The sequence below is a fragment of the Thamnophis elegans genome, chromosome 13 (genome assembly GCF_009769535.1).
Source record: "Thamnophis elegans isolate rThaEle1 chromosome 13, rThaEle1.pri, whole genome shotgun sequence".
In the NCBI taxonomy this organism is placed as follows: domain Eukaryota; kingdom Metazoa; phylum Chordata; class Lepidosauria; order Squamata; family Colubridae; genus Thamnophis; species Thamnophis elegans.
The window spans coordinates 4,849,270-4,864,778 of record NC_045553.1 but is presented as its reverse complement, the minus strand read 5'-3'; the positions used below and the strand labels follow the sequence as shown (position 1 = coordinate 4,864,778).

Genomic DNA, 15,509 nt, shown 5'->3' with positions numbered 1-15,509 from the left:
AACGAAACGCGCCGAGGGGAAAAAGGAGGAGGAAGCCTCAGCCCTTCCCGGATCAGCTCAGTCACTTGCCTGATGCCGGAGTCCTCGCTGGTTCGAATGCCGTTCAAGAGTTCGGTGAAGAGTGGGTCCACCTTGGCGTGGATCGCAATCAGCTTCCCCAGAGCTTCGGCGGCTTTTAAACGGACCACCCGGTTCGGATCTTGCAACGCTTTGGTGAAGGTGGTTTGGAGCTGAGGCAGGAACGGCTTCAGAGCAAGGCCCACCTGTCAAGGGGAAACGTTACACACCGCCGTTACCGCTCAATAGAAGTCACTGTGAGAGGGATCTTGTGGCTGCATAATAGGCAGAGAAAGAGACTCAGAAAGGAACTTGTAAAAATATTCATGACTGGGAGAGACATGGGAACAAGGTCAGCCAATGGAATCTAAAACAGATCTGAGTGTGTGCAGAGAATTGAAACAGAAACTTAAGCAGTCTGCTGCTCTGAGAAGTAAACTAGCAATCTGTCTGGCCCTGTCTGCTCTGAACTCTGAATGAAACTGTTCTCTCCTGCTTGTGTTCTGCTTGTAACTTCTAGTCGATCAACAAAGCTACCCCTTGTTTCACCACCTTAGATGTAAATTTAGGAATTCTGAAGTTAGATATCTAAATATACAGGTACAGTATATGTGGTACCTTGCTCAATAGTAGTAACTGTGAGAGGGATCTTGGGAGTCCTAGTGGACAACCATTTAAACATGACCCAGCTGTGTGCAGCAGCTGCCAAAAAAGCCAACACAGTTCTAGACTACATAAACAGAGGGATAGAATCAAGATCATGTGAAGTGTTAATACCGCCTTATAAGGCCTTGGTAAGGCCACACTTGGAATACGGCATTCTAATATACCACGTAAATACACCACGTAAAATAGAGACTGGAAGGGAGATAAAGAGAGGGAAAGAGAGAGACAGGAGAGAGGGAAGCAGAAGGGAGGAAAAGAGGAGAAAGGGAAAGTGTGGAAAGAGGGGAGAGGAGAGGGAGAGAGCAAGGGGAAGTAGAGAAGAGAGAGGGTAGAGGGGAAAAAGGAGGTAGGGAGGAGGAGAGAGGAAGAGGAGACAGGTTGAAGATGAAATAGTCTACAATATGGTGTATGGAAAGCAGAAGAGCAAATAAAAATTGATGAGGCTTGATGGCAAAAAGAATTGATATATTATTGAATATTCAAAAATTTTTTGTTAAGATGTAATGGTATACTTTGGATTATATTATATGTATGTTAAAAAATAAAGAAAAACTTTTGAAAATAATAATAATAATAATAATATAAACCCTACAAGCTTGCACTCAATCCCGACAAGACCGAGTGGCTATTGATGCTCCCTCCCAAAGATGGTCCAGCTATTCCATCGCTCAGCCTGTGGGGTGAAATTATACGCCCCTCAGAGAGGGTTCACAATTTGGGAGTCCTCCTGGACCCGCAGCTGACTTTAGAACACCATTTGTCGGCTGTGACCAGGGGGGCCTTTGCCCAGGTTCGCCTGGTACACCAATTGCGACCCAACCTGGACCGGGAGGCCCTTTGGATAGTCACTCACGCCCTTGTGACCTCAAGACTGGACTACTGTAATGCGCTCTACATGGGGCTGCCCTTGAAGAGTGTTCGAAGACTTCAGCTTGTCCAGAATGCAGCCGCGCGAGCGATTGTGGGTGCACCTCGGTACACCCACGTCACACCTATCCTCCGCGAGCTGCACTGGCTGCCCATTGGTCTCTGGACACGCTTCAAGGTGCTAGTCGTTACTTTTAAAGCCCTACATGGTATCGGACCTGGGTACTTGAGAGACCGCCTCCTGCCGATTACCTCCCAAAGACCGGTTAGATCCCACAGACTAGGTCTCCTCCGAATTCCATCTGCCGGCCAATGTCGGCTGGCAACTCCCCGGGGGAGGGCCTTCTCTGTGGCTGCTCCGGCCCTCTGGAACGATCTCCCTGTCGAGATCCGGACCCTTACCACCCTTCCAGCTTTCCACAAAGACCTGGTTGTTCCGGCAGGCCTGGGGCTGTTGAATCTTCCAGCCCCATCCGAGGTATGAATGTTGCTGTTTTTTTAAATTGTCTGTCTTTTTACTTTTATTTTGTACCCCTCCCCCCAGATTGTTAGCCGCCCTGAGTCTCTCGGGAATATGGCGGCATACAAATTGAATAAACCTTAAACCTTAAACCCCTCCCAAAATAAGCCCCACTTAAGAGCCTGCACAGCTAGCCAGCTGGTTCCTTGCGGTGCCGAGTGATTGGAATGCAGCTGATATGTTAACAAAACCTGTATCTGTGGAAAAGTATAAAAACTATGTCAAAGCGTTTGGATGATCAGCTGTACCAGCTTTAAATGGGAGGAGTGCCAGGTACTGAGGATTTAATAGCTGCCAGCTGATGTCAGGTTATAAACTGTAAACTGTAAGATGATGCAGTAAGGATGATTCAGCAACAGAAGTATAACCAGTTTACGACTCTGATGAGGTCCACACAAGTCATTTACCATTTTAAGAGGTGTCTATATATAGGTGGCTATTAGAGGGTGTTTCTCTCTCTCGTCGTGTATCTCATTTCTCTCCTTGTGTCCGTAGCTGAGTGGTGAGGAATTTATCTACTGTGTATGTGTGTATATATAAACCACTATTAATTGTATAAAGGCTCTGTGTGCTGTGTGCTCTGTTTTGCTCCTGGGTTTATCTTGTCACGCTGCCAAAACTCTGACACTGTCCGTATATGGAGGGGGGGGGGAATAAGACACCCCCTGAAAATAAGCCTTGGTGCTTATTTTGGGGCCCAAAAGAAAATAAGACCCGGTCTTATTTTGGGAGAAGCACGAGGTAAGTCTAAGTGCTATTGCTCTCAGGGTCTACCCTAGGTTCTTTGGGGATTTCCTTCCCAGAGTTTCCTCGCTTACCTTGGCCAGGAGAAGACTCAAAGTTTCCAACAAAGCCACCTTAACATTCCAGCTGAACCGATCGCCCAGGATCCGAATCAGGGGCCCGGTAATGCTGACGACGGATGGTTTCAGAGCTTCAGCGGAGGTCAGCTTAATGACCAAGCCCAAAGCTTTGGCCGCCTCTTCCTTCTGGTCGGAGTTGCCGGTCAGGACGCCTTCCCGTAGCATAGGTAGGATGGAGGTCACGCCCTGGTTGGAAGGAGACAAGGTAGTCATGTGCTCAGCAGAGAGGCGGGCTGCATTCAAGGCGGCATCCCTTCCTATTCAACTGCCAAGTTTAATTAGGAGGATATTTTTTGTCTTTAATAACATCTTGCTTCTTATCCAAGGAGACGTTAGATCAGAAGGAGCTCCTTGGATGAGAAGCGAAACGTTTTCAAGGGGAAAAGAAAACAAGAAAGTCCAGTTGCCTTTTGCCTTAGACTTAGAATAACTTTACTGTCAGTCAGAATGTACACTCATCGGCATACATTAAAATGAAATTTCGTTGTATACAGCTTTCAAAGAGTCACAACCACCAATATATACTACATAACCATGACAGAATAAATGAATATGGAATGGAATGGAATAGAATAGAATGTAGAGTAGAGTAGAAAATAGAATAGAATGTAGAGTAGAGTAGAAAATAGAATAGAATGTAGAGTAGAGTAAAATAGAATATAGAGTGGAATAGAGTAGAATATTGAGTAGAGTAGAGTAGAATATATAATAGAATGTATAGAAAATAGAATAGAATGTAGAGTAGAATAGAATATAGAGTAGAATAGAGTAGAGTAGAATAGAATAGAATGTAGAGTAGAAAATAGAATAGAATGTATAGAAAATAGAATAGAATGTACAGTAGAGTAGAATATAGAGTAGAATAGAACGTAGAATAGAAAATAGAATTGTATGTAGAGTAGAATATAGAATAGAATGTAGAGTAGAATATAAAATAGAACAGAATAGAAGGTATAGAAAAGAGAATAGAATGTTGAGTAGAGTAGAATATAGAATAGAATGTATAGAAAATAGAATAGAATGTAGAGTAGAATAGAATAGAGTAGAATAGAGTAGAATAGAATAGAATGTAGAGTAGAAAATAGAATAGAATATATAGAAAATAGAATGTATAGTAGAGTAGAATATAGAGTAGAATAGAACGTAGAATAGAAAATAGAATTGTATGTAGAGTAGAATATAGAATAGAATGTAGAGTAGAATAGAAAATAGAACAGAATAGAATGTATAGAAAAGAGAATAGAATGTAGAGTAGAGTAGAATATAGAATAGAATGTAGAGAAAATAGAATAGAATAGAATGTAGAGTAGAGTAAAATAGAATATAGAATAGAATAGAATAAAATGTACAGTAGAATATAGAATAGAATGTAGAGTAGAAAATAGAATAGAATGTATAGAAAATAGAATAGAATGTAGAGTAGAGTAGAATAGAATGTAGAGTAGAGTAGAATAGAATATAGAGTAGAATAGAATAGAATGTACAGTAGAGTAAAATAGAATATAGAGTAGAATAGAATATAGAATAGAATGTAGAGTAGAAAAGAATAGAATGTATAGAAAATAGAATATAATGTAGAGTAGAATAGAATATAGAGTAGAATAGAGTAGAATAGAATGTAGAGTAGAAAATAGAATAGAATGTATAGAAAATAGAATAGAATGTAAAGTAGAGTAGAATATATAGAATAGAATAGAATAAGTAGAGTAGAGTAGAATAGAATGTAGAGTAGAAAATAGAATAATATGTAGAGTAGAGTAGAATATAGAATAGAATGTAGAGTAGAGTAGAAAATAGAATAGAATGTTTAGAAAATAGAATAGAATGTAGAGTAGAGTAGAATAGAATATAGAGTAGAATAGAATAGAATAGAATAGAATAGAATAGAATAGAATAGAATGTAGAGTAGAAAATAGAATAGAATGTAGAGTAGAATATAGAATAGAATAGAATGTAGAGTAGAATAGAATAGAATGTAGAGTAGAATAGAATAGAATATAGAGAAGAATAGAATAGAACAGAATCGAATAGAATATAGAATAGAATAGAGTGGAGTGGAGTGGAGTAGAGTAGAGTAGAATGCAGAACAAATAACTTTGTCACATTAAATGCCCCCTGCTGTTACCTTCTTGGGAATGCAGAATCCAGGCACATGTTCTCCAGCGGCATCGTTGCCAACGATACGGATATCCCTGTGGAGGTCATCTATGAGGGCCAGCTGGCTGCCGGCGTCTAATTTCTAGGAAAGGAAGCAGAATTCCATCACACGAGGAAACATCCATCAATGACAGAATAAAAGAGCTGGAAGGGGGGCTTGGAGGTCTTCTAGTCCAACCCCCTGCTCAGGCAGGAGACCTTAGTCTATTCCAGACGAATGGTTGTCCAATCTCTTCTTAAAAACCTCCAGTGATGGAGCAACCACAACTTCTGGAGGCAAGTCGTTCCACTGGTTAATTGTCAGGAATTTCTCCTTAGTTCCAGGTTGCTTATCTCCTTGATTAGTTTCCATCCATGGCTTCTTGCCCTGCCTTCAAGTGCTTTGGAGAATAGATCGACCCCCCTCTTCTTTGTGGCAGCCCCTCAAATATTGGAACACTGCTATTGTCAGGCCTGCAGCCATCTTTTCTTTTGGGTCTTTGGCCTGCCGCACTTGCTGTTATTCTCCTAGGCATTTTCTATGGTGGGAAGATGGGAGGGAGGATTGTACGGGGTTAGATGCTATGTAGCCATAACAACATTCTTTCTAGAAAGCCAAGGTCATCCTTTGTCTCTGCACCTCTGCACCTGACAGGATCTGGATGGGTGGAACTGCCAGCGTGGCAGTGGGAGATTGGACCATGGGATGGACTTGTGAGTGTGGGGGGCAGGATCTTGAACTTTCAACTGGGTGGGGAAATCCGGGAAGCTTTCAGATTTGGGTTTTACCAGGTGTGCCAACATGGCTCTCTTAATCAATTGGAACTTTGACCAACACTTTGCCTCGGACTCCGATTTACTTTTCGATGCCATTTGGAACCCTGACGACTATCATATCATCCCTAATACCAAGGACTCCACGGTTCTCTTCCTCTTCCTTGCAAACCCCACACCCCACTAGTAATGATGATGTTACTCAATGTGGTAATAAGACGTCTACACGAAAGCAACCAAGCTCAGAGAGCACCAAGGATTTCACAATGCTCCTCCTCTTCCTTCTCCTCCTCCTCTTCCTTGCAAACTCCACTGCCCACTAGTACTGATGATGTTACCCAATGTGGTAATGAGACGTCTACAAGAAACCCACCAGGCTCAGAGAGCACCAAGGACCCCATTGCTCAATCTACTACCAAGATTCTCCGTGGCACGACAAAACCGCGGTCCACTAAAGCGTGCCCGATTAAAGCGCGTACCTGACGTCATCAGCAGCGCGACAAATACGACCGCGGAGAAAAAAGGGCGCTTTAAAAAGAGCTTTTAAAGCAAGCCAATTCACGTTAAGGTAAGGGTTAGGTTTAGGGTTAGGTAAAGCGTTAGGGTTAGGTTTAGGGTTAGGTTAAGGGTTAGCGTTAGGTTTAGGGTTAGGTTAAAGGTTAGGTTTAGGTTTAGGGTTAGGTTAAGGGTTAGGTTTAGGGTTAGGTTTAGGGTTAGGGTTAGGTTAAGGGTTAGCGTTAGGTTTAGGGTTAGGTTTAGGGTTAGGTTTAGGGTTAGGTTTAGGGTTAGGTTTAGGGTTAGGTTTAGGGTTAGGTTTCGGGGGGTTAGGTTTAGGTTTACGCCTTAATTTTAGCTTTACCGCTCACAGCGTGCTTTTTTCGTCGCGCTGTGATGACGTCAGGTACGCGGTTTCGTCGACCGCGCTTTAGTCGACCGCGGTTTTGTGGTGGAACCAGATTCTCCTCTCTCTGTCTCAAGGTGGCGCATCGCCCCAAAGCTTGGCTCCTCCACTCTCCTCTCAAGACGGCTTCCAAGGCTTACCTTGCTGATGGCGTTGAGGGCGTCCCAGCTTTCGTTCAGCACCACGGCATTGGTGTCGTTAAAGAGGCGGATCAGGCCCGAGACCAGGTTGCGCAGATGGGCTGTGTAGTCAGCCTTGGTCTTGGAGCAGTAGATGTTGAGGATGACAGCCGCGGCTTGGCGCCGTCCGACTTCGGCGCTGCGAGTTGCCTCCAAGAGATCCTCAATGATGATCCGCTGCCCGGCCTCGGCCTCTACCGACAGAATGACAGCCTGGCAGTTCAGCATCTCCTGCGATAGAGAGACGATCCAACCATTTGGGGGTTGTGTCAGAAACTTTTCCAAGACTTTCCCCACTTTTTTATTGTTGATCGTATTTTTCGGAGTATAAGATGCTCCGGAGTATAAGACGCAGCCTTAGTTTTTGGGGGGGAGGAAAATGAGAAGAAAACAAATTCTGCCTCTGCCTACCAGTATCCATGGTAACACAGCTGACACATGGTAACAAGGTCAGCCAATGAATAGGCACAGCAACTAAGTCAGCCAAGGAGGGCTATTTGGACTCTGAAACAGTCTTTGCTGTGTGAGCAACAAGGAGACAGGAAGCAGCCTGGCTTAGCCGAGAACTGAAAGTGAAACTGCTTGTGTTTTGCTTGTATTGAGTGCTACCTTGGAAAACCTGCTTTTGGTAATGTATTGTATATTATGTAATGTATTGTATTTTGCATGTAGAGCCCTCTCTGTGGGCATCATCACCAGCTGCTCTTCTGCTTCCCAGCATGGATATGCGCACCGGCTGGCTGGTCTTCGTGGGTGCCAGAGGGCTGAAAACCAGCCTGAAAACCGCCCCAAAAACGGCCTGCAAAATGGCCAAAAACAGCCAAAAAACAGCCAGCTGGTCTTTGGGTGTCCGACCAGCTGGCCGGCGTGCAGGCCAGCACAGGAATCCCAAAGACCAGGTGACCGGCGCACACATGAGCACCGGCCAGCCGTTTAGGTTTCTGGTACTCTGGTATGCACACATGCATGGGCATGCACACACGTCCCGGTTTCCACACTCAGTGCTGAAAAGGTTCGCCATCATTGGTATATGATTCTGATTTTGAACCCTGCGGAATCAGTTACTGTGCTTTCTGAATGTGATCGCTGCTACAAACTGACCAGCCAGGTTAGCTTCAGAGCAGTTATTGCAGCCTGATTCAGCATGAACAGCTGATTGGCAGGGGGATCGGGCTGCTGGAATACCCGCCGATCAGCTGTTCCAGGCTGCAGGGATTGCCACAGACCATTGCTGCCTCCATGCCTGGCGTTTTTGGCCTCTGGTGGAGGGTGGGGGGGGCTACATTTGGTGTATACAACGCACCCAAATTTTCACCCTATTTTTGGGGGGGGGAAAGGTCCGGCTTATACTCCAAAAAATACGGTAGTCCTCAACTTACAACAGTTCATTTCGTGAACGTTCAGAGTTACAACAGTGCTGCCAAAAGGGACCGTTTTTTCACATTTATGGCCGTGGCAGCCTCTCAGTGGCCACGTGATCAAAATTCAGACGCTTGGAAACTGACCCATATTTATGACGGTGGCAGCGTCCCCTTTGGCGACCTTCTGGCAAGCAACAGGGAAGCCCGATGGACTTCACGAGTGTATTACTGAATTAAGAGATGCGACGGTTCACTTTAACAACCGTGCAAGGAAGGTCGTAAAATGGAGCCAAGCTTGCTGAACGAATGTTTCACTTAGCAATAGAAATGTTGGGCTCCGTTGGGGTCGTAAGCCAAGGACCACCTGTACTTCTGGCTCCTGTAGGAGGAGCCTGAAATCAATCTCATGCCGAAACCAACTTGCCTGCTGTTCATCGCTTGTGCCAAGCTTCTCCTTGAGGGCAGACATCATGGCGGGCAGAATGACACCCAGGTGCCGGGTGAGAGCATCGCCGGCAACCGAGGACAGGAAGGCCAGGACTCGGGTGTTGACGGGAGGGGAAATAAGCTAACGGAAACGAGAAAGGAGATTTATGTTTAATATTAAAGGAAGAAAACCAGTATGTCCGTTTCTTTTTTATCTGTCTATCTTATCTATACATCCATCCATCCATCCAGCTATCATCTATCAAGTATCTATCTATCATCTATCTATCAATCTCTCATCTGCATTTGTCTACCAGCTGTCTATCTATATATCTATATCCATCACCTATCCATCTATGTATTATTTATCTATATTTATTATCTATCTACATCTATCTATCTATCATCTACATCAATCATCTATCCATCTATCATCTACATCTATCTATCATCCATCCATCTCTATCTACGTCTATCTATCATCTATCCATCTATCTATTATCTACATTTATGTATCTATCATCTCTACATCTATCATCTACATCTATCTATCTATCTATCTATCATCTATCCATCTATCTATCATCTATCCATCTCTATCATGTACATCTATCTATCATCTATTCATCTATCTATCATCTATCCATCTATTATCTACATTTATGTATCTATCATCTATACATCTATCATCTACATCTATCTATCTATCATCTATACATCTATTTATCATCTATCTATCTATCTATCTATCTATCTATCTATCTATCTATCATCTATCCATCTATCATCTATCCATCTATCTATTATCTACATTTATGTATCTATCATCTATACATCTATCATCTACATCTATCTATCTATCATCTATACATCTATCTATCATCTATCCATCTCTATCATGTACATCTATCTATCATCTATCCATCTCTACATCTATCAATCATCTATCCATCTATCTATCCATTTCTATCATCTACATCTATCTATCAATCCGTGACCCGACAAATGCGTGCACGACACAACCGCGCTGACGAAACTCCGGCGAGAAAACCGTGACGTCATCAACACGCCCACAACAGGGTGCCAACAACAACGCGCCAACAGAAGTGCAATTTAAGTTAAGGTAAGGGAAGCGCAATTTAAGTCGGCGCGCTTCTGCCCTCATTCATCGGCGCGATTTAGAACTCAGTTTTCTCACCGCAGTTTCATCGCCGCGCTTTTGTCGAGCGTGCATTTGTCGGTGAACCCTAACAATCATCTATCCATCTATCCATCTATCCATCTATCCATCTATCATCTATCATCTATCAATCATCTATCATCTATCATCTATCCTATCTATCTATCTATCTATCTATCTATCTATCTATCTATCTATCTATCTACCTATCCATCTATCTATCATCTATCATCTATCAATCATCTATCATCTATCATCTATCATCTATCATCTATCATCTATCATCTATCATCTATCATCTATCATCTATCATCTATCATCTATCATCTATCATCTATCATCTATCATCTATCATCTATCAATCATCTATCATCTATCATCTATCATCTATCATCTATCATCTATCATCATCTATCATCTATCATCTATCATCTATCATCTATCATCTATCATCTATCATCTATCATCTATCCTATCCTATCTATCTATCTATCTATCTATCTATCAATCATCTATCTATCTATCTATCTATCTATCTATCTATCTATCTATCTATCTATCTATCATCTATCTATCATCTATCCATCCATCCATCTTATTTCTATCCATCCAAGTTAGATTTAGGCATTGAAGAAGTAGAACAGGAAGTGAGCATCTTTCAGAACCGGAAGAAGAGAAGCAAACGCACCTTTGGCACCAAGTAAGGCAACACAACTCGACTCTTCACAGCCATAACCTGCTTTAGACCATCCAGGGCGAACTCTGATGTTTCGTCACATTCCTGGAGGAAGAGGAGGGAATAGAAAGAGTTAATTCCTCTCCAAAGCGCCTGAAGGCAGGACAAGGAGGAAGGGACGGAAACTCGAAAGTAGAGATCCAACCTAGAATTAAGGACGAATTTCCTGACTTTGAGAAGAATTCATCAGTGGAAGGAAGTTGTGGGTGCTGTATTGCTGCGTGTTTTCGAGGGGGAAAAAATTGGGAAGCCGATTTGTTTGAAAGGGTATGGGGCCGTGATGATGAGCCTATGGCACGCGTACCAGAGGTGGCACACTGAGCCTTCTCTGCGGGCACCAGCTGGTCTTCACGGGCACCGGAGCACCAGAAAATGGCCTGAAAATAGCCCAAAAAACACATGCACACATATTCCGGTTTGGAGACTCGGTGCTGGTCTAGGGTGCATTGCTTGAGCAATGGGCTGGATGAGAAAACCTCCAAGGTCCCTTCCAACTCTGCTATTCTATATCCCGTGGAACCCCAAGCTGAGCAGGTATTGCTAGGGGTCCCCCGATTCAAATCCCATCAGCTGGAAGACAAGAGCCGGGCCTTGAAAGGCAGCTGGTTCCTTCACCCAATCAATGGCCAACCTCTTGCCTAACCGACGCCCCTTCAAGCCAATCATCCAACAGGCAAGAGGTTAATTGTGCCATCTTTCCATTCCACCCAGGACGTTCAGAGGGGCACGGTGGGATGTGGCAAGACCTCGGCATCCTTACCAGCTGCTTTAGCAGGAAAGGGAGGATGTCTTCCAGGGCCTGGAATCCGATGGTCGAGTGCAACTGTTCGAACGTTTTGGCGGCCGCTTCTCGCACCTCTTCCAGAGGGTCGCACAGGGCCTTCCTGACGGTGGGCACGAGAGATTCAGAAAAGCACAGCACCTGAAAGGAAGAACAGGGAACATCTTCGGAGCGGCTGCGAAGAAGCGCTCGCGACAACAAGCAATCGGGGCCAGAGAAGGGCTTCAACGCCTCCCCTTGAAACCAACAGAATATTCAGAAGAACGTCTTCCCGCAGGGAACTCCAGGGATGCGCTTGGAATTGGTTCGGGGAGGTGCGAGGAGGACCAAAGAGGATGAGGACGAAACACATTTTCCCCATAAGGAATAATGGAGGGAGGATAAAATAGGATGAATGGATGGGAGGGAGAGAGGTAGTGAAGGAGGAAGGAAAAAAGGAAGGAAGGAAGGAAGGAAGGAAGGAAGGAAGGAAGGAAGGAAGGGATAAAATAGGATGAATGGATGGGAGGGAGAGGTAGTGAAGGAGGAAGGAAAAAAGGAAGGAAAGAAGGAAGGAAGGAAGGATAAAATAGGATGAATGGATGGGAGGGAGAGAGGTAGTGAAGGAGGAAGGAAAAAAGGAAGGAAGGAAGGAAGGAAGGAAGGAAGGAAGGAAGGAAGGAAGGAAGGAAGGAAGGAAGAGATAAAATAGGATGAATGGATGGGAGGGAGAGGTAGTGAAGGAGGAAGGAAAAAAGGAAGGAAAGAAGGAAGGAAGGATAAAATAGGATGAATGGATGGGAGGGAGAGGTAGTGAAGGAGGAAGGAAAAAAGGAAGGAAGGAAGGAAGGAAAAAATAGGATGAATAGATGGATGGATGAGAGAGACGGTGGAAGGGAGGAAGGAAGGAGAAAATAGGATGGATGGATGGATGGAAGGGAGGGAGGGAGGGAGGGAAAGAAAAAATAGGATGAATGGATGGGAGGGAGAGAGGTAGTGAAGGAGGAAGGAAAGAAGGAAAGAGAAAATAGAATGGATGGATGGATGGATGGGAGGGAAAGAGGGAGGGAAGGAAGGAAGGGAGAGAAGTAGGGAGGGAGGGAGGGAGGGAGGGAGGAAGGAAGGAAGGAAAGAAGGAAGGAAGGAGAAAATAGGAATGAATGTGAGAGAGGGAGGGAAGAAAGGAAGGGAGAGAAGTAGTGAGGAAGGAAGGAAGGAAGGAGAAAATAAGATGAATGGATGGGAGGGAAGGAGGAAGGAAGGAAGGAAGGAGAAAATAGGATGAATGGATGGGAGGAGGGAGGGAAGGAAGGGAGAGAGGTAGTGAGGGAGGAAGGAAGGAAGGAAGGAAGAAGAGAAAGACAGAAAAGAGAAAAAAATGAAAGAGATAAAGAGAAAGATTATAAAGCCAGCAGCAGACAGGAAAGAAGGAAGGAAGGTTATGTACCCCAATCTTTTAACAACCCCTAGAAAAATTCACTTACTGCATCCCGGCTGGTGGACTTCATGATTTCGCTCAGGCCAATGCAGACCCCCTGCCTCTTGTCACTTTTTTCAGACCTTAGACCCTCTTCCAAAATGGGGATGATCTCCGGAAGAATCTTCTCCCCCAGCTTTCGGACAAGATCCCCCAGGGTCCGTGCCGCAATCTGCCCCCCCAAAAAGATACAGGTGAGCGAATAGAGTTCCCCCCCACAATGCTCTCAACAAAACCCTCATCAAACTCGTGAATTGTGTCCCCAATTCTCTGTCTTGCCCCTTTACCGCAAAAGGAAATTATTCACGATCCTGGCTTTAGTAAGCAAAACCGGCATAGATCAGTGCCTCCACTCGACCCTTGAGGCTTCCCGAGAGCCTGAAGCCAACTCCTTGTCCCCACCAAAAGCCCTTTTATTAATTGACTGTGAATTCTGCTCATTCACATCCAGCAAAGTCCTTCAAGGGAGGATTCACAGTCACAGACCTTATCTGGCTTGGAGAGCTGCCAGGCCGAGATCTGCAGTACTTAGCAAGGAGTCTCGGAGAGTCGCGAACCAATGAAGCGAACTAATGGTCTCCTGCAAACTCCACTCCCCTGTCGCTCCTCTTTTACTTCCCCTGGGAGGGGCTATTCATCATCCCCCTGTGGCCTAAGTCGGCCCCTGTTCTTTAGCTCTTCCCTTCGTCTGGCAGCTCTGTGCATGCACACACTGGGAACAGGCTCCTGCTGTTCGTCTGCTTCACTGATGTCTGACTCTGAAGGCGGCTGATAACTGTCAGAAGGCCCTGGCCCCCTCTCTGCCTCTGACACAGAGCCCTCACCCGAGCCTTCCCCAGACTCCAGGACTGGCCCAGGTTCCTCCCCAACCTCCTCACTGTCTGAATCTGTGTCAGCTGTCTGCTGGTGGGCCACAACACTGCCATTCATTTAGTGACAATTCAAAGATACGACAGCATCGAAGAAAGGGACTTCGGGCTGTTTTCCACACTTAAGACGTGGCCAAATCCCCAGTTTGGATGAGCCAAACTGGGGATGCTTGACCACTGACTCACATCTACGACAGTTGTTACCTGAGGACTACCCGTACAGCATCTTAAGATGAAGAGATTTCGGGCGGCACGAAAGAAACAACAATACGGCATGTCCGTTCAGATAGGGAAGAGCCTTTCTAAACAGGTGGCAGAAATAAACCGCACGGCCCGAAGACTTAACTGTTCTCTTGTCCGCACAGGTACTGGCCAAGAATCCCAGGAGGAGGCCGAAGAGAGTCGGGAGAATCTCACGCAGAGTCCGTGGAGTGTTGGAAACCACAATTTTCCAAACATGCAGCGATGCCTGGCGAACAGCCAGCTGGGTATCGGAGCGGCCCATGTAAAGCCCAGCCAGTACTCGGTTCCTTCGTTCTACGCCGAGAGCGCTGATGATAGCCTGGAAATACATAATAGTTTTTTTTTAAACCACTTAAAAAAACCAAAATTAGAAAGGAAAGTAAAAGCCATTTTCCCCTTTTTTTTATCCCCACCAAAACTAAACATCCTTTTGTTTCTTTTTTTTTTAAAATAGAATTTATTTTTATTTTCAAAACAAACACAACACGTAAAATCTTCCTTTTTTACATACTGTAGAAAATGTATCAGTTGGTTACAAAAGGTTTTCGTGCATCTCTTCCAGAGTCCTCAAGCATGATTCATATTAACTCAAGTATTTTAACTCAGATATTTATACGTTATCCTTATACCTCCATTTATATTTGACTTTAATTGTTTAAACGTCCTTCATCATAAAATATACTGAGATTTAATACATAATCACATAGTGGCATTTCATTTAATATTTCTAAAATCCTCCAATAACACTGAATCCTTATGTTCTATTCTAGCTAAACATCCATAATATTTAATAACAAACTTTTCTAATCCTTCTTTGCAAATCACTGTTGGCAATTTTCATCTAGTTTCCTTATATTATACTCATACAAATATATATAGGTTGTCATCATTATCCTTCCTTTATTTGACTATATCCTGTATCATAACATTTCCCCCTTAATAATCAAAACTTAACTCTATCTAACTTAATTCTTTTTTATTAACCTTTGTATTTAATCCAAAAGGATTTCTAATCTTCCTTTCATGGGTACCATTCAATATTCATATCCAATTATTACTTATCATAACACTACACATTGTATACATTATTATTATCAATTATTTCTTTAACTATATCTATTATCACTAAATTTCACTAAGTTTGACAAGTTTTAAGTTATATTCTTCCATCTATCAACATATCTTTCCAATAACAAAACAATCTTAGATCTTCTGCCATAGTATTTTAACTCAGATATTTATACATGTTACCCTTATACCTCCATTTTTATTTGACTATAATTATTTAAACGTCCTTCATCATAAAATATACTAAGATTTAATACATAACCACATACTGGCATTTCATTTAATATTTCTGAAATCCTCCAATAACACTGAATCCTCATGTCCTATTCTAGCTAAACATCCATAATATTTAATAACAAACTTTTCTAATACTTCTTTGCGAATCACTGTTGGCAATTTTCATCCAGTTTCCTTAGCTTATACTCA

The 15,509-nt window shown here is 43.6% G+C and overlaps 1 protein-coding gene across 1 annotated transcript in view; it reads right to left on the bottom strand.

Annotated features, from left to right (window-relative positions):
- Window positions 1-15,509, bottom strand: part of GCN1 (GCN1 activator of EIF2AK4) — an 84,922-nt gene that overhangs the window by 10,822 nt on the left and 58,591 nt on the right. The window contains 9 exon segments of the mRNA XM_032229065.1: window positions 70-263; window positions 2,929-3,159; window positions 5,099-5,212; window positions 6,925-7,194; window positions 8,749-8,892; window positions 10,619-10,711; window positions 11,427-11,588; window positions 12,911-13,075; window positions 14,119-14,334. Coding sequence (XP_032084956.1) covers window positions 70-263; window positions 2,929-3,159; window positions 5,099-5,212; window positions 6,925-7,194; window positions 8,749-8,892; window positions 10,619-10,711; window positions 11,427-11,588; window positions 12,911-13,075; window positions 14,119-14,334 — 1,589 coding nt within the window.